At 47.2% G+C, this 20,747-nt stretch overlaps 1 protein-coding gene across 1 annotated transcript in view; it reads left to right on the top strand.

The window, feature by feature from the left end:
* MARCHF4 (membrane associated ring-CH-type finger 4) overlaps positions 1-20,151 on the top strand; it is a 111,520-nt gene extending 91,369 nt beyond the window's left edge. Inside the window, 2 exon segments of the mRNA NM_001266961.2 lie at positions 791-983; positions 18,993-20,151. Coding sequence (NP_001253890.1) covers positions 791-983; positions 18,993-19,360 — 561 coding nt within the window. The 3' untranslated portion in view covers positions 19,361-20,151.
* The last annotated feature ends 596 nt before the right edge of the window (positions 20,152-20,747 follow it).

Below are 20,747 nucleotides of genomic sequence, written 5' to 3'. Positions count from 1 at the left end.
GTGGCATGCAAGGTGATGTTGTAGAAAGCAAGAAAAAAACAAACAAACAAACAAAAATCGAAAACAAAAAAGCCTGTGCACTCTCAGCACCTATTAGTTAGAAAATAGACTGTGTTTCTCTGAAAAGAATCATCTGGGAGCAGGCCAGGCGCGGTGGCTCACGCCTGTAATCCCAGCACTTTGGGAGGCCGAGGTGGCAGATCATGAGGTCAGGAGATCGAGACCATCCTGGCTAACATGGTGAAATCCTGTCTCTACTAAAAAGTACAAAAAAATTAGCCAGGCATGGTGGCGGGCACCTGTAGTCCCAGCTATTCAGGAGGCTGAGGCAGGAGAATGGGGTGAACCTGGGAGGCGGAGCTTGCAGTGAGATCATGCCACTGCACTCCAGTCTGGGCGACAGAGCAAAGACTCCGTCTCAAAAAAAAAAAAAAAAAAAAAAGTCAGGGGGCCTAGAACACCACCCTCACTAGCTCTGCATTTTCATCATTCTCTCCATTTCTCTGTCTATATCATAATCAAGTCTAAGGGTCTTCCTTTCCAACCATGCCCACCTAGAGCCCCCTCCTTACAATTAACTGTGATCATTTGGTGTGATAGAGATTTTCTCTGCATCTAAAGTTCAATGTGAAATTCAGAAACCTGCAAAATGCACATTGTACCACAGGTTGGAAAGCCCTGGCTTAAATCTTAAATCAGAGGTGGGCTGTTGGAGCAGCAGACGGAAGAGGGGTGGGAATGGGATGAGGGCATCCAAACGACTGCTAACTGGCCACTCTCTCCCCCACAGTGGCAGGCCATCTCTCTGACGGTCATTGAGAAGGTTCAGGTTGCAGCCGCCATCCTGGGCTCCCTCTTCCTCATCGCCAGTATTTCTTGGCTCATCTGGTCAACTTTCAGCCCCTCGGCAAGATGGCAGCGCCAAGACCTTCTCTTCCAGATCTGCTATGGGATGTATGGCTTCATGGACGTGGTGTGCATAGGTGGGTCTGGGGGCTTGCCTCCATGGGAAGTGGGGAATCATGTGCTCGTGGGATGGACAGATCCCTCAGGATCCCCCATTGTGGGAGGCTGAAGCAGATATGGCCCCAGGCTTGAGACCTCTGAGCTCAGGAGAGGCCAGAGGCTTGGATTCAAGGAGTGGATGGGAAGGGGGAGGAGGCAGGGAAAAGAAGGAAGATCTAGATGTTTCCCAAACAAACCTGTCTGCACGGTTGAAGATAAAGATGAGGCTTGCCTCTAGGAGGATTTGAGAAAAATTGTTAAGTCTATGCACCTCAAGCAGGGTGTGCATGGCCTCCTCTCCACTGTGCACCCTACACTGCCAAGCATGACAAGGGATGCCTGCCCATTTCATTCCATTCTCTTCACAGCAAACTGCCTAGAGACAGCCATGGTTGAATCTGCTCCCACTCCCTGCCTTATTCCAGCTTTCTCTAAGCCTGTTTCAATGCCGTGAGTTTCTCTAGTCCAGTGGTTTTCCAGCTTTGTGTAGTACTGGGGCCTCACACACAGCTCCAGGCTCCCCCATCCCAACCAGGGAATGGAAAAGGAATGTTGCACAGGGAGGCTTCAAATTCTCACTCCTGTTTCATCATGGCATCTGTTCTTTTATCTATTTACATGTATTTCTGTTCCAGATAAAGTTTTGTTTAAAAGGTTTCAGTGTTTTAGAAAAAAAAAAATTGGAACCCACTGCTTTAGATCCTACTCCTTCCCTGACACCACCCCCAAGTTTGTATTCTTCCTTTCTTCCACCATGTAGCTTTGGTGGTGGAGGGCTGGGTCTTTCCCCTCCCTCGCCCAACAGATGATTGTGGCTCTGTTGCGGCTCTGAAGACACGGTCTAAGCAGCTAAGGAGGTGGGGAAGCTCTGGTCAGACATCCCACCCTAGAACTCTCAGGTTATCCCCTAAGTCACAGTCCTGGGAACATTAGAGTTCCACAGTTATCCTCTCTGGGCGTTATTAGTATATTGTATTAAATATGCTACACTTCTCTGTTTGGCAGAAAAATATCTATTAGCTAGAATTTGGCTGGGCTGATGTTTGTGTGAATTTCTTTGGAGTTCTTTAATATTAGGGATCAGAAAAGCCTGGAGACTTACATACTTGTTATAGTAGCCAGATACCAGAGATGCTGGAACTTGTAAACTTGTCTAAGCCATCTTGCTGTCTCTCCAAGTTAGCTAAACCAATATATCAACTCCAAGTTCAAGAGTCTTTTCATTATAGCACCTAGGCAGTGAGAGAAGCAGGCGGCCCAGGTTTGGAGGACTATGAACGGGGAACAATTTGACATTGATGCATTCTAATTTCCTTCCGCCTCCCACCAAACTCTCCTCCTACTCCTGCTGAGCCCTGGATTATTGATGCCAAAAGCCAGGTGTGTCTCCATATGGAGGTTTATAGCAGCTCTGGCATGGAAGGGGGAAACAGTGGAGGGACCCCTCTAGCTGCCCTTCATTCTCCTTCAGGCAGGCTTTAGATCAGTCTCTGATGTGTCCTTCTATGAGACATGCTTTCCTGTCACATGATGTATTAGTCAACTAGTCAGCACTGGCTGCAATAACAAACAATTCCACAAATCGCAGTGCCTTACAACAAACATTTATTTCCCATTCAGGGGTTTGGAAGATGGCTTTGGCTCTGCTGAGGTTGGCTGGGTTTAACTTCTGGTTGTGCATTGGGTTCAGGCCTGCTCTGAGTGTCTCCTCATGCTGGGACCCAGGCTAAAGGAGCAGGGACTACTGGATGTGCTGTTTTCCTGGTTGAATGCAGAAGCACAAGAGGGCTTGGTGGAAACTTGCAATGCATCTCAAAACATCTGCTCAGAACTAGCGCACTGTCCGTTCTACCCACAGCCTATTGGCTAACACTAGTCATTAGTAAGTCCAACATCAATAGGGTAACCGGGCAGGGAAATATGTTCCTTCCCTGAAGGGAGCATGGACAAAAGAGAGGAGGATAAATACCTGCTACCACCAATGGCTCTACAGATTTGAAGACCGAACTGAACATAGAAGAGACCAGGTCATCAACCAGTCTAGTTTGCTTGCTTTGCAGCTGAGAGAACTGAGGCTCAGAGAGAGGAAATAATCTGCTCAAGGTTCTTATCTGGGATTAAAAGCGAGTTCTCCTGACTCACAACCCAGTGCTTATTCCATTAGCTCTCTTGCACCACATAGCAGGAGTCCCATGGTGTGACTTATGGGAAACCTGCCACCTGTGACTTTGAGTGCACCTGGGCCCGCTCGCAAGGGGGCTGTCAGGCATAGGTCTGTTTCCTGTGGCTCTGGGCCTCCCAGTGCTCCTGCTCAGGCTGGCCCGGTGCTCTGGTCTCTCCTTCTCGTGGTGTTTCTCTCTGAATAGGGCTCTGTGCCATCTCTCCTCCTCCTCCTGTTTCTTGGCTTTCTTCTAGCTGCTTGCCTTTTCCCTGGCCCACTTCTATCTCTCTCATTCTTTTTCTTATACACATGTGGCACTCAGTCCTTCAGTTTATTGGGAGAAGCAGAGTGGGCTGACTATTGAGAGTTTTCATTGTTTTCCTTTCTTCGGAAAACATAATAACCCAAGATGCAAAAGCACACCACAATTTATCCATTCTGTGCTGACAAGCCAGTGACTGCTTGGAGACAGCTATGGGATGGGAGAGAGAATGCAGAGGGACCCTAATGGCTTTCAGTGTCATCGGAAAGTGGTGAGATCTATTGACATTTAGACCATCTCACCTTTAAGGAGTTCAGACCGCTCTGTCATTGTAGTGATTATAAGAAGAACCTAGACCATTTCAGAGCATGACTGCGGGGGCAAGGATTCGTCTTCCCATTTTTCAGATTGTGAAATTCTGAAACAGAAGCATTTGTCTTAGGCTGACTCCCACAGCGGAGTAGGACTCTCAGTTCAGTGTTTTCCTAGGAGAGGCTGTCCGCAGGGGAAAATGCTGGGAGAGGAAATAAAAAAGAGTAATATGTGATCTTGCAAGAGAGGGGGACGTGCCAGGCAATGGTGAGAATCCACAAATCTTGGGGTTGTGATGATGGGGATTTTGATGATGGTGAAATGATGATAACCAGTAGTGATGGTGGTGGTTTGAGGGTGAAATTCAGCTTCTCCTTCTGTGCAGTATTCTGTCCAGTAGAGGGAAAATGCATCACACTGCACAATTGGGTGCAAAAATATCCACTTTTTGGGGGCTCTCTGGAGGGAGAATCGGGTAAAGCCTGCAATTCCTGCCAGGGATATCTTTATTTGTAGGCTCAACTAGACATTCTGACTCATGGGGACTTCCAGAGAGCACACTTGGCATTAGATTCACTCAGGGCAATGTAGGACAGGAACTACAGCCTCCAGGATGGCAAGTCGGGCTTACCTCTGCAGGGAGTCGTCACCACACTCCACCTCCTAGTCCCCGGCTATTCTCTTGGCTCCCAAACAGTAACTCAGGAGCAAGAAGATGAAACCCACAACCATGGGTATAGGATCCACCTGGGCATCATTTCCAGGGTTCTTGCAGAAGTCATACTCAGTTCAGGTCACTGTGCTCGGGGAAGCCCAAAGCCACAGGCTCCCAGCAGACATTCCCAGTAAAGCACCCATCAACCAGGGGTTGCCCCCACCTCAAGTGATGCTGTAACACAGCCAACACTCCACCTTCATCAAATTTCCAGAATGCCAACCCAGGGTGCAGTTTGCTTTGAGAGAAGGAGAAAATGTCCCCATCACCCCTCTCCCACCACCTCCTGCCTCCACCTATGAACCTTGACCTCTGGCCACCCAAACCAGATTTACTGAACCAATGAGAGACAGAGAAGCTAGAACAGGGAACAGAGACCTGGCTGGGACTGCCAGAAGGAGGCACAGCGTAGTCTTCTTGCTGCACAAAGGCGGAAACAAAGGCAAGAGCCACAGGAGGCATCTGTCTTACATTTGAGACATGTAACAGTTTCAAAACCTGATAAGTTAGCTTGCTTCCATGAGAAAGGGGGAAGCTTCCCTTCCAGAAGTCCTAAGAGAGTGGAAGAAGACAGTGTGAGTGGGAAGAGGAAGAGGAGGCTCCCTGGCAGAGAGTAGGTGGAAGGGATTTCAGCAGAGGGGCATCTTCTCAAGAAATGCTAGTTGAGGAAAACGTTGACAAAAAGCATCAATATCCATAGGCCAGAGCTCCTTGGATGGGTGGAGCAATTCAGCACCTGAGATAAAAATGTTATCATCAGGAGAAAAGAAAATGAGTCTGGCCCTGTGTTGGCTCAAAAGGCTACGTAAGAGAAGAGGAACAAAACCGTCTGCTACGATGAGTCTCTAGACTTTCTTTATATTTCAGATACCAAGGACAATTTGTTCATTCCCTAAGACTGTTAAATGGCCACAGATAGTAAAGAATATGAGTAAACATAAAATGGATGATTTTAACAAATCGTTAACAATGCGTTTACCTTTCCTTTTGGAGCGGTGTGCTGAGGGACAGCTCATGAGAGTGGGAGGGACTCCAAGGAGAAACTTCACGGAACGCCAACAGCAGCTCTGCAGATATGCCCTGCCAGGAAGGCAGGAGGATGCGGTGTGGGACACTGCCTGCTTGCTGCTCATGGAGCCGCTTCAACCCCATTCACAGCTGTATCCATCCGACTGGCTCCTAGAGATCAATAAGAAGACTCCAGAGCAGTGACTCTCGGAGAATGGCTCAGTGCTTACCAAAGGATTTTGCCTGAAATGATTGCCAGGAAAGTCTGAGCTCCCTATTTGATGCAGCACAGCTCCAGAGTTGAGGATGGTGTCTTTAGACTTCCTTATACCAGAGGGTTGTACAATTACTGATACAAGCTGCCTCGACAGACAAAGCATCTCTTAGCTTAGGGTCCTAACTTTCTAGACTAATGCATACCACTGTGAAAGCCAAACATAAGTTGCTTTGGATGGAACAAACTGTGACATCCCTGCAAGAACAGAGAAACTGATTAACCCCAAAAGATAAGCAAGATAAGTATTAGGATGCATATGTAACAGGTGAGGAAAGGCTTAAGTACCTGTGCTCCAAGTCACACAGCTAAGAAAATGGTGGAGCAGAGGATTGGACCAAGAACCTCTGGCTCTAATTCCAAGGCTCTTTCTACTATCTGTTTCTTCTCTGATTGCTCTTTAAAACTGCAAATGCAGAGCTTGGTTGGGGAGGCAGGTTGGGGGGAGAAATTAGTCCAGTAATATTTTGACCCTCACGATAACTGCTGGTAACAATCAGAAATTAAGTGAGTCCCAGCTGCTCCTGTCTTATATTCAGGGTTTGGGAGGTTAGCCATTGTTGCATCTCCTTTTTGATTGTGCTATTTTGACATCAATTGAGAAAGAAGCCTGAAAAATTGAGATGAAATTTGATGGTTTATCCCCCTATAAGACACTCTAGTGAAAGGTTCTTCAGGTGGGAGAAGCTAAATCTAGTTACCATGAACTTGGGGAACCCATTCATTCATTAATTAAAAAATATTTATTCAGGCCAGACACAGTGGCTCACGCCTGTAATCTCAGCACATTGGGAGGCCAAACAATGTATTTACCTTTCCTTTTGGAGCGGTGTACTAGGGACATCTCTTAAAAAAAAAAAAAAAAAGAGCCGAGTGTGGTGGTGTGTAGCTGTAGTCCCAGAGACTTGGGAGGCTTAGATAGGAGGATCACTTGAGCCCAGGAGGTCAAGGCTGCAGTGAGTTATGACAGTGCCACTGTACTCCAGTCCGGGTGACACAGCAAGACCATGTCTCAGAAAAGAAAAGAAATTATTCAGAGGAACCTGGGTATATACACTCAAATGAGAGAGTCACCTGCTTTCAAGAATCTTTCTTCTTTTCGGGATGCAGACAAGGTAATCACTGAATCCCATATAATAAGAACTGGGACTGAGGTCTGAACATAAGAATGAGCGTGAACCCAGGAAAGAGGAACTTGAGTCAGAGCGGGTCATATCCATTCCTTCAGTAGCTTTTGTTGGCTGCCTCGTTTTGTTCCCAAAACTAGAGAACATTCACAAAAAGATGAATAAGACACAGTTCCTTGCCCTCAAGGAGCTCATAGTCTACAAATAAATCACAATTCAGTATGGGGTGTACACAGTACAGAGGAAGGTAGAGCAGAGCAGAGAGCAATTGACTCTCTTGGGGGAGTCCAGGAGTGCTTCTTGAAGGAAGGAACGCTATCCTTAAACTTGTTTCCAAAGACAAATCAAAGTTCATCCAGAACTGGGGGAAAGAGCATTTCAGGCAAAGGAACTAGCATTGTATGGAGGTGCAGAGACATGCATGAGCCAGGTAGCTCAGGAAATATTGGGGAGTCTTTATAGCTCAATGCAAATATTTTGGCTGGGAGGTGGGTGATGGGCAAGGGGCTTGGAGAAGTTGGCCAGGCCAAATCCCACAGAGTCATGGGTCATGTGCTAAGGCACTCAGATTTGACCCCACTGGTGGTGGGGAGGCATTGATAAAATTTCAAATGGGGAAATATGATCAGATGTGCATTTTAAATTGAACTCTAGCAACTATGGAGAGAATGGGTCAGAGGTGGACAGAATAGGGAAGGGAAGGACTTTGTTGGAAAATGCTTGTAATAGGCTAAGCAAGAAATGAAGAGATGCAACACAGTGGCAGTGGGGAAGAAGTGTAGGGAAGACCTTGAGAGGTACTTAGGATGTAGATTTGATAGGGTTGTTTGGGTCCCTCTCAGGAGAGTGAGAGTCCCATGGTGTGGCTTGAGTGGGGAATGGGCACCATAGCGGAGCCTGAGAAAGGGATGGGCAATGGATAGAACAAAGGACAACCAAAGGGTATGTCCTTAGCAAAGGCACCAAAACAAAAGGACTATCTTAAGTCTAAAATCCAGGTAGAGAGGCAAGAGCCTCTCTAAGCCAAGAGTTTGTAGTAGAAGAGAAACAAGACACATGGAGTACATTATGGAATACAAGGAGGAGAAGGCAGTACCGAGAAGGGCTCTCTTTGTCAGGGTAGAAAGAGGGAGGGGCCTTTTATAGCACACAGGTGGCCCCCTCTTGTGACATAGAGGAAGATGTTGACGGCACTGGTCCTGTTCTGACAAGAGTTGGTGACTGATGGGGTTGGGGCTGGTGATAAAAGAGGGTTAAAAATCTCTGGTAGGCCAGACATGATGGCTAACGCCTGTAATCCCAGCATTTTGGGAGGCTAAGGCAGGAGGATCACTTGAAATAAAGAGTTCAAGACCAGCCTAGGCAACAGAGTGAGTCCTCATCTCTACAAAAATTTTAAAAATCAGCCCTGCCTAGTCGTGCACACATGCAGTTCCAGTTACTCAAGACGCTGAGACAGGAGGATCACTTGAGCCCAGGAGTTTGAGGTTATAGCGAGCTGATTATGCTACTGCACTCCAGCCTGGGTGACAAAGTGAAATTTGTCTCAAAAAAAAAATCTCTGATGGATGCCTAGGTTTCTGTAGGCAGTTGGATAATGAGGCTTGAAGATGGATTTGGAAGTGAACAATAAAACGTGTTTGAAGCTGTGGGTTTTGATGAGATACTGCAGTGCTCAGAGAGTAGGTGACTGAGGACAGAGGACCAGGGGACACTAACCAAGTAAGGGACGGGTGAAGATAGAGAATGAGAAAACAATAGGAAGGACTGAGTCACAAAGGCCAGAGTGGTGGGTTTCCCAAGTGGCAGCCATGCTACAGAATGGCCCAGGGCTCCGCTTCTTACTAACCTTGTGACCTTGAGGAACTGGCACTTCTCTCTGCTTCCCTTTCCTTGTCTATGAAATAGGATAATAACACCATCATCAGAGGGCGGTTCAGAGGTTTAACACTGTGGCAAATGTAAAGGAGTGTGCCCTTGTAATTATCAGGGACCAGGTAGGAAGTGCTTGATCAGAGTGGATTCCCCTCAGAGGGAACATTCAAGAAATGTTTGCCAAAACTGTTATAATCAGAATGCAGCCACAGCCTAGATATAGAGATCGCCTGAACCTGTGTCCTCACGTAAATAAAAGTCTGCTCTTATTTGGAGCAGAGCTTTTTCTTGAAGGTTCTTGTTTCCCTCACCCGTGTCCCCTCAATGAGAAGATCTGATTACATCTAATGTCCTCGTTCCACCTGCCTCCTCTTCTGCCATCTCTAATGACGCTGTCCTCTGCTGCAGAGAAGCTGACAGAGCCTCCCAGCAAACAAATGGGGCATTCTCTGCTCCAGTGGGTCAAGTTATTAGGATTTAACAAGAGCAAATTAATTAAGGGCTTTGGCACCAAAAAAACCATTTTTTTTTAACTCCACAGAAGTACGAGATTGGACACCAAATAGTCAACTCTGCAAAAATGAGGCTCTCTTCTTCATCATGTTTGTTTTTAACTTGTGATTGAAATGGGGTCAAGGGAAGGAAGGAAAGAAATGTTCCTGAGATTATTTCCAAAGCTTTAAAACAGTAGAATATGGTAATCAGCAAAATTATAGAAAGTTTTGTGTTTTTTTTTTTTTAAGCTTCCCCTGTGTGTGGTCCCCTGAGGTTCTTTTCAGTGATTTAAAGATGCCTAGCCCCTGTCCTCTGAGATGAAGGAATTTAAATCTCATTTTATATCAAATAGGCAGAGGGTGGGGGCAGCAGGATTGTACAAACATTTTTCTTTCAAACCTAATTTTAATCCACATTAACTACAAAAACATATATATGCTACAAAAATTCCTTCCTCTCCTCCTAGCTATAAATGACTCTACCTGTAAAACCTTTTAATCTCCTGATTAGGAAACTTGGAACATTTGTTGGAAGCAGCCTAGCAGTATAAGAAACTAGAAAGCAGATCTAGGTCTGAAGACCAGAATAGCCACTGTATTAGTCCATTTTCACACTGCTATAAAGAACTTCCCTGATACTAGGTAATTTATAAAGGAAAGAAATTTAATTGGCTCAGTTCCACATGGCTTGGGAGGCCTCAGGAAACTTACAATCATGGCAGAAGTGGAAGGAGGCACCTTCTTCACAAAGCAGCAGGAGAGAGAAGAATGAAGGAGGAATTTCCAACCACTTACAGATCTTGTGAGAATTCACTCACTATCACAAGAACAGCATGGGGGAAACCGCCTCCATGATCCAATCACCTCCCTCCCTTGACACGTGGGGATTACAGGTCCCTCTCTTGACACATGAGGATTATAATTCAAGATGAGACTTGGGTGGGGACACAGAGCCAAACCATATCAGCTACTAATCACCTCTATGGCGTTGGACAAGTTACTCCCTGTCTCTCCAACTAGTTCCTCATCTATAAAATGAGAGGGGTGAACCCAACAACCTCCAGGTTCCTTCCAGATCTGACATCCCAGGATTTTGATGTCACCTCCACACTGAGATGCCAGGGCTTGCAGAGGCTGACACTTGTGGCCATGGGCCATCCCCAGCAATGTTGGGCTGGGCCACAAAACTGACATGAGAAGCAGCAGCTGCAGAAACTGGCGAGATGATGCCCATCCACGTTCTGTTACTTGCATGTGGCTTGTCTGGTTTTCTAGATTCCGTGTTAACTCCTTCCCACCCACCGGAGCCTCCTGTGACAGCCACCTATCTCCACAGCCAAGTGACTGGATGCTTAGAGATGAAGATGACTGATTTAGAAGCAGATGCGCCAAATCAGCATTGTCCCTTTCCAAGGAGACCCCTCGAGATGCACTTCATTTATGCCAGTTGTGCTGACAAAGCTCAACATATTTTAGGAATATCTCTTGGGAACTCCTTTGGCACAGAACAGATTCAGGAGTGGTCTGTCTGTTGGCAGTGGGTTTGTGACTAGAAATAGCCCCAATTTGATACGTAAGGTGGATGCTCAAGCCAGATAATAAATTTTGGGTACAATATGAAACATGCCATCAAGCCACAAACTTCTTTTCTCATGTGGCCCCTAACCTAGAGCTATAGGTATGTTAGCTAGGGTATATTCAGCAGATATAAAAAAATAAGCCCCTATGTGTCAGTGGTTGAACCCAATAGAAGTTCCTGAGCAGTAGGAGATTCTCTTCCACACAGCAATTTGGAGGCACAAGCTCATTCCATCTCTGGGCTCCACAGGCCCCTTGGGCTGCTGAGTCTTTTGCCTCCAGCTAATAGAAAATTAAAGAAAGCGTGAATAAGTCATCTTCTGCCCCAGCCCTGCACACATTTTCTCTCAACACCCATTTCTGTTTTCTTTGTTTTTATTTTTTACTTGTATTGGGCAAACCTCATTCTATAAAATCAAATGAAATGAGTGCTCCCTAGACCCATTTCTTAAATGCTGGCCTGGCTTGTGGTCACATTCAGTACTAGTCACCTGGTCTCCCCTTGGTGCAGAAAGCTAGACAATGTAATTTCTTCTCAGTGGCAACTTTATACCAAGGAAAGGGAGCATGGATTTTGGTGGACAGTTAGCCATCTCTGTCACAGAAGGCCAACCCCATTGAGCAATTTCCGGAAATGTTCTGAACTGGGATAGCCCAACAGGAATAAATACCCTATTTCCAAAGGGCAATCCTTGGGATTTTAAAAGACAAAACTCTTGCTTCAAGATAGAAAGGTGTTGGCAGGTTTACCTAAATAAACTACTTTTGTAACTTTATGATAACTTTATAATAAGCTTTGTAATTTTATAATAGCTCATGTGATGTGCAGCCTGGCCATACCTGTGTCCAGTATAAAGATGCACCCTGGAGAATACTGGGCAGGTGGTAATGTTGTCAATCTGGCCTCTTCCAGCAGCACCCCCTGAACCTACCCAAAATAGCTGGTTATATTCATTTCTTTCAACCCTTGCCCAATATGTGCTTTGGTCCAGGTTCTTAACAGGGGTGGGCACTGGAGGAGTGGAATCTGGAAAATGGGTGGTTGGCAATGCTAGAGCTTCAGAGTGAGACACTACTAAGCCTCACCCCATAGCTGTCTGACAGTGGGGAATTCTACGGGGGAGAGTATCTCTCTGTGGTTGGAGAGGAGGCACCAGTATGAGAATCAGTTGGTCTCTAGAGTGCTTTTTAGCTCTGGCATGTCATTCATCTATAGAAAATGACTTGGCTGAGGGCTGGGGAGGAGAGCAGTCAGGAGATGAAAGAGCAGGTACTTTTATTGGGGACGAGGTTGCCAATGAAGAAGGAAGAAGAGAGATGAGTGGGCTTTTCTTGTGTCCTGTTATCTCCCCCACAATAATCAATACAATGTGGCATTGAGAGTTACATGTGTCCCAGGCACAGTACCAGGTATCGGCATGCAGGACCCATTACTTTATTTAATCTCATAACAACCCTATGAGGAAGGGTTTACGATGAGAAAACTGAGTCTCAGAGAGAGAGGAAGTCCCTTATCTAAAGACTCAAGGTGAGTAAGCGGCAAACACTCTGAAAGCTTAATAAGAATACACACTCACTAGTAAGTTAACTCAGTTGTGGGGCTCGAAGGTCTTTGGATCTAGGAGAGGAAGTACTTATTTCTTCCATTTCTTCCCATGTTCATGTCTATGGCATCTGGAAGTAGATTACTTTTTAAAGTTACTTATAACAATTTTCGTGATCAAAATTTAGAGCTTTCTTTGAGGGATAAAAACTATGTCCTAGCCTAGCAGTCCACACACAGGCAGCATCAGTCTCACCTGAGGTTTCTTAGGAATGCATATTCTCAGGCCTCAGCCCAGAGCTACTGAGCCAGTAGTCCTCCAGGGTTGCAGCCTGGGAATCTGTCTTAACAAGCTCTTTGGGTGATTCTGATGCACAATAGAGTGTGAAATGCAGCTGGGTGTGGTGGCTCATGCCTGGAATCCCAGCACTTTGGGAGGCTGAGGCAAGAAGATCACTTGAGTTCAGGAGTTGAGACCAGACCGCAACATGACAAAACCCTGTCGCTGCAAAAAATACAGAAATTAGCTAGGCATGGTGGTGTGCGCCTGAAGTCCCAGCTATTTGGGAGGCTGAGGCGGGAGAATCGCTTGAACCTGGGTCGAGGCTGTAGTGAGCCGTGATTGCACCACTGCACTCCAGCCTGGGCAACAGACAGAGACCCTGTCAAAACCAGTGAAACCCGTGAAACTGTCACCAGTGAAAAGCACTGGTCTAGAGTTGTCAGCAACTTTTATGTCACTTAACCCAGGCCACTAGCAGGACATGGAGTGGGGATGGGATTCTGATGACCCATGGAGCTTGCAGCTTTATGAGGAAGAGGAGCCCCGGAAGGTGGAGAGACATTGGAAAGATGGAGACAATTCTTCTGGGACTGGATTTCCCACAAATACAGCCCAGGGTTGGGTGCATTGTAAGTGATCACTAGAAAACCATTAAATTAAGTTTTAAAAAGCCAGAAAGGACTTAATCCAAACTTGTTGGATTTCTGATGTTACTATGCCCCCTCATTTTCCATTATCTCCTCCTATGACTTTTCTGTCTCTGTTCACCGGCAGCCTTTTTTCCTAGTCGAATCCAGTTTATTTCTCTATCCACTGACATTCTCTATCCCCCTTCCCTTTTTCCCACCTCTTCAACTTTGGCCATGTCACCTGCTCGTATCAGATGAGCCCCAGTCATCTTCTCCTGTTTTTTCAATATGCTGCCACCCAAGGAATCAATAAGAAATTTGTAGAGCAAGGAGCAGAGGAAGGGCTGAGAAGAGTGGCTTTGAATGAGGTAGTTTGTGCTTTTCCCTCTTTTGCCAAACAAGCATTATCTAGAAAAACAGGTCCACCTTCCTCGCCTTCAGCCAGCTACCCATTAAAATGGTTTACCTACTTCCTGAACACTAGACAGTTAGATAATTGGAAAGCAGCATTCACACCAGAAATTTCAGTCACGCTCTTCAATCAGGACAAAATTGTCTGATCAAGAAGCTAATTGAGAATCAAGTGTAATGGCCCTTACTGGAAAGAGTGAATTTGGGGCTTCAGAAGATCCTGCTTCTCTCTCTCCAGACCCCATCTCTTCCACTGTACCATTACACTCCACACTCCCGGTGCTGTGTTAGCTGCTGGAGATTAACCAGACCTGGCTCGGTCCTCGAGGGGCTTACAGTCTGGAGAGAAGAGCATAGCAATGTTCAAACAAGGTTTGTGGGATAAATGGACAGACGCATGGCTTCAGGGCCAAGGTTGCATAGGTACACATTCAAAAGGTTGGCAGAGATGATGGGAGTTGGTACAATTGGGAGAGGGTGAGAGAGTGGGACAGAAAGGAAATCTCTTTGCTCAGCATCTGTCAGGCCAGAGCAGAGGGTCCACCGGTGATCTTCAGGAGATTTAGTACAAGGTAATTTGAGTGTCTGGTTGTTTTCCGCTCCAGGAAGATGGTCCTTCCCTTCATTAGATCCTCAAAGGGTTGTGATCCAAACAAAGAGCTAGAAACCCCCGAGACTACCTCTTTCTCGATGAATCTTGAAGAGTTGTTGAGTGAGGCGTGATTTCAGACACAGTTGGAACACTGCAGGAGAAAGTGACTGTATGGGTGGCTCTGGTCTCTGAGAATTGCAGCCTGTTGGAGACTGAAGAGGCTCTGAGGTTTTGCACCAGGAGGCCGGGTTCACTCATTGCTGTTTGCTCCGAGCCAGCTCCTCCCCTGGATCCTCAGTGGCTGTGGGATGAAGCCCGCCATGCGATCATCTCACCCACCATCACAGGGCCCAGCCCCTGGCAGCCTCACTGTCTGCACCAGCATCCCTTTCCTGCTCAGCTCATCCCTACATCTGAGCCTGTCTTCCCAGCCCTTCACCGTGCCCCACTGCACCTCATGGTCCCTCATTAGCAATCTTCTCTCTGCGCGTTCCCTTCATCTTTCCTACCTGAAGCATGGCTGTGTCCTGAGAACATTGTTTCCCTCACGCTGGTGGCGGCTGTTCTTTCTCCCATATACCGTGTCCTGTGGGGTCTGGAAGTGGGGTCCATGTCCTTCTTGATTTCCATCACTACTCGAAACTACTTCTCTTCCTTCATCCTTCAGAAGCCCCAGCCCCTTCAAAGTCTGTCTGTCTTTCTTTCTTTATTTATTTATTTCTTTCTTTCTTTCTTTCTTTCTTTCTCTTTATTTCTTTCTTTTTTCTTTCTTCCTTCCTTCCTTCCCTCCCTCCCTCCCTCGTTCCTTCCTTCCTTCTTTCCTTCTTTCCTTCCCTCCCTCCTCCTTTCCTTCCTACCTTCCTTGCTTTCTTGCTTTCTCTCTCTCTCTTTCTTTCTTTCTTGCTTTCTCTCTCTCTCTCTCTTTCTCTTTCAGACAGAGTCTTGCTCTTGTCACCCACACTGGAGTGCAGTGGTGTGATCTCGGCTCCCTGCAACCTCCACTTCCTGGGTTCAAGCAATTTTCCTCTCTCAGCCTCCTGAATAGTTGGGATTACAGGCGCATGTCATCATACCTGGCTAATTTTTGTATTTTTAGTAGAGACAGGGTTTCACCATGTTGACCTGGCTGATCTTGAACTCCTGACCTCAAGTGATCCACCTGCCTCAGCCTCCCAAAGTGCTGGGATTACAGGCATGAGCCACCATGCCCGGCCGAAGTGTATCTTTCTTTATCACCCATTTTCACTTCTGGATGCTATTGGCTGCTGGCCACCTACTCAGTCCTCAGATACCCTCACGCACCTGCTCATACACTCCCCCAACTCTTGTCCTCAGCAGCTACATAGATCAGTGCTCGGCAGAGACGGGCCTGTCCCCCAGAGGCATTTTGGAAATGTCTGGGGTTTGTTTATTTGTTTGTCCTTTTTCTAATGTAGTTGTGCTGCAGCGTTTTCACTGAAATGTTTATTGTTTTGTTATAAAAGATTTCCCTTTATTATTTTCATTTGACATTATCTGTTAGGGCATTATATTAATTTAAAAGACATAGTAGTTTGCAGTAGCTTATGAATTTCATTTCAGGATAGGAATGGTGATGTTAAAATAAATTTGTTATAGAAAGGGAATGTTTGGTGTGATAGCATTGAGGATGGCTGAGGCAGATAGTCTTTCCAATTCCCTGGCTTTGCTATTGCTCCAAAGATCTTTTCCTCCAGCACACACCAGCCCCAATCAAATAGTCACATCCTGGATTCATAATCGCCAGTAACCACACCACTTCCAAAATCTGGATTGAAACATCATACTCTCTGACCATCACTCCCTATTCACTGACTCCAAGAATCCTCCAACCTCATAAAGACGTGGCCTTGACTCTCTCACTTTCCACTTTTCATTATTTCTTATACCTCTTCTATTCTCCCCCATCCCCAGCCTGGGCTCCATGGTCCAGCAGGATAACCACTCTCTTGCAAGTACATATAATTCTCATGTCTGCTTGCCCAGGGAAACAGTTTACCCTGGTTAAACCCAGATTTCTTCTTCTTCCACATGTGCACCTGAGCAAGCAGTTTGAAGGTGTGGAGAAAAATCACACAACCAGTGACTAGAGTCACTTCAGATTTATGGCCACAAATCTCAAATGGACACTTAACACAGTGAGCTAATTCTACCGCATCTCCCTTGTAAATTCACACTCCTACTTTCCGAGATAATTATTTCCCACCTTCTCCTCTCTTCACAAATCTTTAACACTTCCTCTCTTATCTCTTCTTTCTTAGCTGATGACTTCATGGGGAAAAAAATATGTATGTGTGCTTGGATGAGAACTACCTGATTTTCCCACTGTCATTTCTATCATTCTCCCGCCATCTGTGCCCGTGGAACCAGTGCTCATTTCCCAATTTACTCAAGTTGACCTCTTGATAACATTGTAAAGAGTCACTGCACTCTTTCTGAATCCTTCCCTAGGCTTTTGGGTCTTCACACTTGCTGGTCTTGCTTTTACCCCATTGGTTGCTTCTTTTGAGCCTCATTCCTTGGCCCTATCTCCACCAAAGCCTCCACCAAGCCTCTAAACACCTAAAGCCCAGGGCTCTGTCTTTGGCCTTCTTCTCTCCCCTAAGAGGTCTCAGCCATTTCCAAGTCTTCAAGTTCTACCTCTACAATGATGGCTTCTATCTCCAGGCCAGACCTCTCCCTAAGCTTCGGACTCATATGTCCAATTGCCCATCTGATCCTTCTAGTTAGCTTTCTATCAGACACCTTAAACTAACCATGACTAAAATGTAGCTAGTAATCACTCTGATAGACTTGAATCATGGGCCCCAAAGACATGCAGGTCCTAATCCCTAAACCTGTCAATGTTACCTTATATGGAAAAAGACTTTGCCAATGTGATTAATTTAAGGATCTTGAAATGGGGACAGTATCCTGGATTATTCAGGTGGGCCCTAAATGTAGCCACAAGTGTTCTTACAAGGAGAGGGAGATTTAATGACAGAAGAATAGTAGGAGAGGTGAGAACAGAAGAAAGAGGCTGGAACGATGCAAGAAAGAGGCAGAAGTTGCAATTTCTAGAAACTGAAAAAAGGCAAGGAGACAGATTCTTCCCCCTCAAAGCCTCCAGAAAGAACCAGAAGGTGCCCTGCTGACACTTTCACGTCAGCCCAGTGGGACTGATTTTAGACTTCTGATCTTCAGAACTGTAAGAGAAACATGCGTCCCATTTTAAGCTACCAGATGTGTGGTACTTTGTCACAGCAGCGATAGGAAACGAATTCGGTCACCACAGCTACCACACAAATCCATAGCCTACCCTGATGCCCTCCACTTCTCAGGGAATGGCTCCCCATTTATGCAGCTGCTGAGGCCAAGAGCTTCGGAGTTGTCCAGATCTTTCTCTTCACTCCCACCTTGCCAGTCAGCAAGTCTTAGCACTACATCCAGCACACAGCCTGACTCCAGCAGTTTCTCACTGCTCCACTGCCATGACCCTAGTCAACGCTATCACCATTCCCAACTCGCATGACGCCACTGCTTCCTGCTTGGCTTTCCACGCCTTCTCTTGGCCCTCTTCACATGCACCACCGGTGGCTTTATGAAGTCTGAATCAGATCACAGCATTCCCCCTACTGAAACCGTCAATGTCTTCCCATTACACTCAGGATAGAGTGCAAATCCCTTGCCATGGCCTATAAGGCCCTGCCATTCACTGGCCTCTGCTCGCCTTACCTCCCTCCACTTCCTCACTGCTGCACTGTACTGATCACACTGACCTTCTCTCTGACCTTGCTCATTCCATTCCCACCTCGTGGACTTTGCGCTTGGAGTTCCTACCACCGAAGTGCTCTCTCTCCAGATCTTTGCATGGATCTCTCCTGTTCATCACTTAGGTCTCAACTCGGATATGGTCTCCTCCAAAAGGCCTTTCCCACCGCCCTTGCTGAAACAGGATCTCAGTGCCCACAGCCAGTGGCTATTTAACCCCAGTTATCTTCCTTAAGGCATTTGTCAGCTCCTGAAATTGTCACATTGGTTTGTTTACACATCTATTGTGTGTCTCTGTGAAGATGTAAGCTCTCAGAGGGTGTCCTGCTGACTGCAGTATCCTCAGTGCTTGGCACATAGTAGGCATACAATGATTATTTATTTGCCTTGCTGCCTGGTGTAGCTTGTTTCCAACTCTATCACTGCCTCTGGCAGATATAACTGCATCAAATTATCTCTCCCAGGGCTGTTTGTATCTCAGTAGCACTGGGGTATCCGTGCAAAGAGTTAACCAGTGGGATTTCCAGCAACCTTTAGCAGGTGTGGAGCAACCGACCATGGGATTTCTTTTGTGGTACTTTAAAAGCACACAATTCGTTCAACATCTGCTAAGGACTGGGTGCCATGGATACATAATAGAGGGAGGAAAAGATATTTATATTATGCCTTAGTGGATGAATTTGGATTTTGTCAAGGCAGGAAGGGGGTGGGGTGGAATAGAAGTGGGCGAAGGCACTGCCTGAAGGTGCTCAACTATTTCATGGACTCGGCCTGGTGGCCCCTCCACCTTCTGCCTACTGGAACTCGCTGAGCCTGGGAATCTAGGGATAGTCTGCCTGTGGCTCAGCACTGGAGCCAACGCCCATACCTTGCATAGATTCAGAGACTGTGGTCTCCTGGCAGTGACCCACTTCCTCTCATTTGGCCTCTGTTTCTCCTCTCCCTGCTGCCTCAGGTCTCATCATCCATGAGGGACCCTCGGTGTATCGCATCTTTAAACGGTGGCAGGCTGTCAACCAGCAGTGGAAAGTGCTGAACTATGACAAGACAAAAGACCTGGAGGATCAAAAGGCAGGAGGCAGGACCAACCCCCGGACCTCCTCATCCACCCAGGCCAATATCCCCTCCTCGGAAGAGGAGGGCGCAGGCACCCCTGCCCCTGAGCAGGGCCCTGCCCAGGCTGCCAGCCACCCCTCAGGCCCTCTGTCCCAACACCACTGTGCTTATACCATCCTGCACATCCTGAGTCACTTGAGACCCCATGAACAGCGGAGTCCCCCAGGCAGCAGCCGAGAGCTGGTCATGAGAGTCACGACAGTGTGAGAGCAGAGGCCCAGGAGGAAGGCCATGACCACCACTGAGGGCCCGGAGCAGGGTGGGGAGGTGCAGTGGCACCCCCAGAGCCAGCAGAGGGAGCAGGCAGAGGGTGGGGGGCCTGGCAGGAGCCTGGGGCAGGCTCAGAGTGGGAGTGAGGCTGGTGCGGGAGCAGTTCTGCTATTTCCAATCAGTCAATGCCACTCACACAACAGCAATGAAAACCAACACCAACTCAACAACAAAGTGCAATACAGGCTGAACCCGGCCCAACAGAAAAAACCTGCCCCAATGCGCCCGCAGGCAAGGTACCTGAAGAAGCAGAGGCGGAGGGCAGGCAAAGCCTGTGTGACTGGTGGCAGTGCCGGAGGCCAAGGGGGCCAAGAGGAAAAGCGTCTGTGGTCTGCTCTGCTCTCACCCTGTTTGGTTTTGTTTCTCCTGGGGCTGTGTTCTGCAGGCAGCCAGGAAAGGGGGAGGCTCGTGAGCGAGCTGGCAGGGACACACTGCCTTTGGGGATCCTGGGCTCATTTGGATGGGCAAGATTCGCTGACAAATGGCTGTGGGGATGGAGGGGTGGATGGTCAGGGAGGGATGCGAAGGGAGGGAGAGCTGGTGTGAGCAGCCAGAGGGAGAGGTGTGTCTCCTTCCTGAAGGAACTTCCAAATGGAACTCCCGATTTCAGGTGGGCTCAAAGAGGGCTTAGGTTTGGAAAAGGGTGTCTTTCTGTGCCCTTGTTAATTTATTTTATAGTGCTTTGGTTCAAAGATGTTTACAGGACACACACACACACACACACACACCCCTCTAGAGAAAAGTACAGATTTCCAGTGAGTATTTGAAGCACAGTTCTGCTGCTGTGGCTTCAGCTTTGGAAGCTGTCAATCCCGGAGCAACTTTCCCAACTACCCAATCCCACCATGGCCAGGACATGGGCAATGCCAGCCCTTTCTTGTCTTGGCACATGCACATACCCAGTCCCCTCACGGTAGGGCACCCCTGCAGCTGCAGTGGTCGGGAGGAGCTTGGCCAGTGTGCCCCAAGGAGTGGAGTAGAGCCCAATCTAAGCATTCCTTGCTGCTTAGAACCCTCCCCAAAGAGGCAGTCAGGCTGACGCTCAGTGCTTCATGCTCCCTGGTCCTTCCCGTGCAGCCAGGTGGGCCCAGGGGTGCCTGGCAGGGAGCACTACCCCTGGACCCCCCCTGCTCGCTCGGGGGACCCTGCCAGGGAAGGCCACTGGGTGGTCACCTGCAGAGTTTCTGGTTGTCACTGCACAATGGCCGCATCATCCATGGGTATTAAAAGGACACTGTCAAGTACTTTTTTAAACTAGTTTTTAGGGTTTTTTAAAACTCTCTGTTGTTTGTAATATTCTCTTAAAAGCTTGAAAATAAAACTT

Source organism: Macaca mulatta, chromosome 12 (assembly GCF_049350105.2).
Source record: "Macaca mulatta isolate MMU2019108-1 chromosome 12, T2T-MMU8v2.0, whole genome shotgun sequence".
In the NCBI taxonomy this organism is placed as follows: Eukaryota; Metazoa; Chordata; class Mammalia; order Primates; family Cercopithecidae; genus Macaca; species Macaca mulatta.
This window is presented reverse-complemented; position numbering and strand designations above follow the sequence as displayed.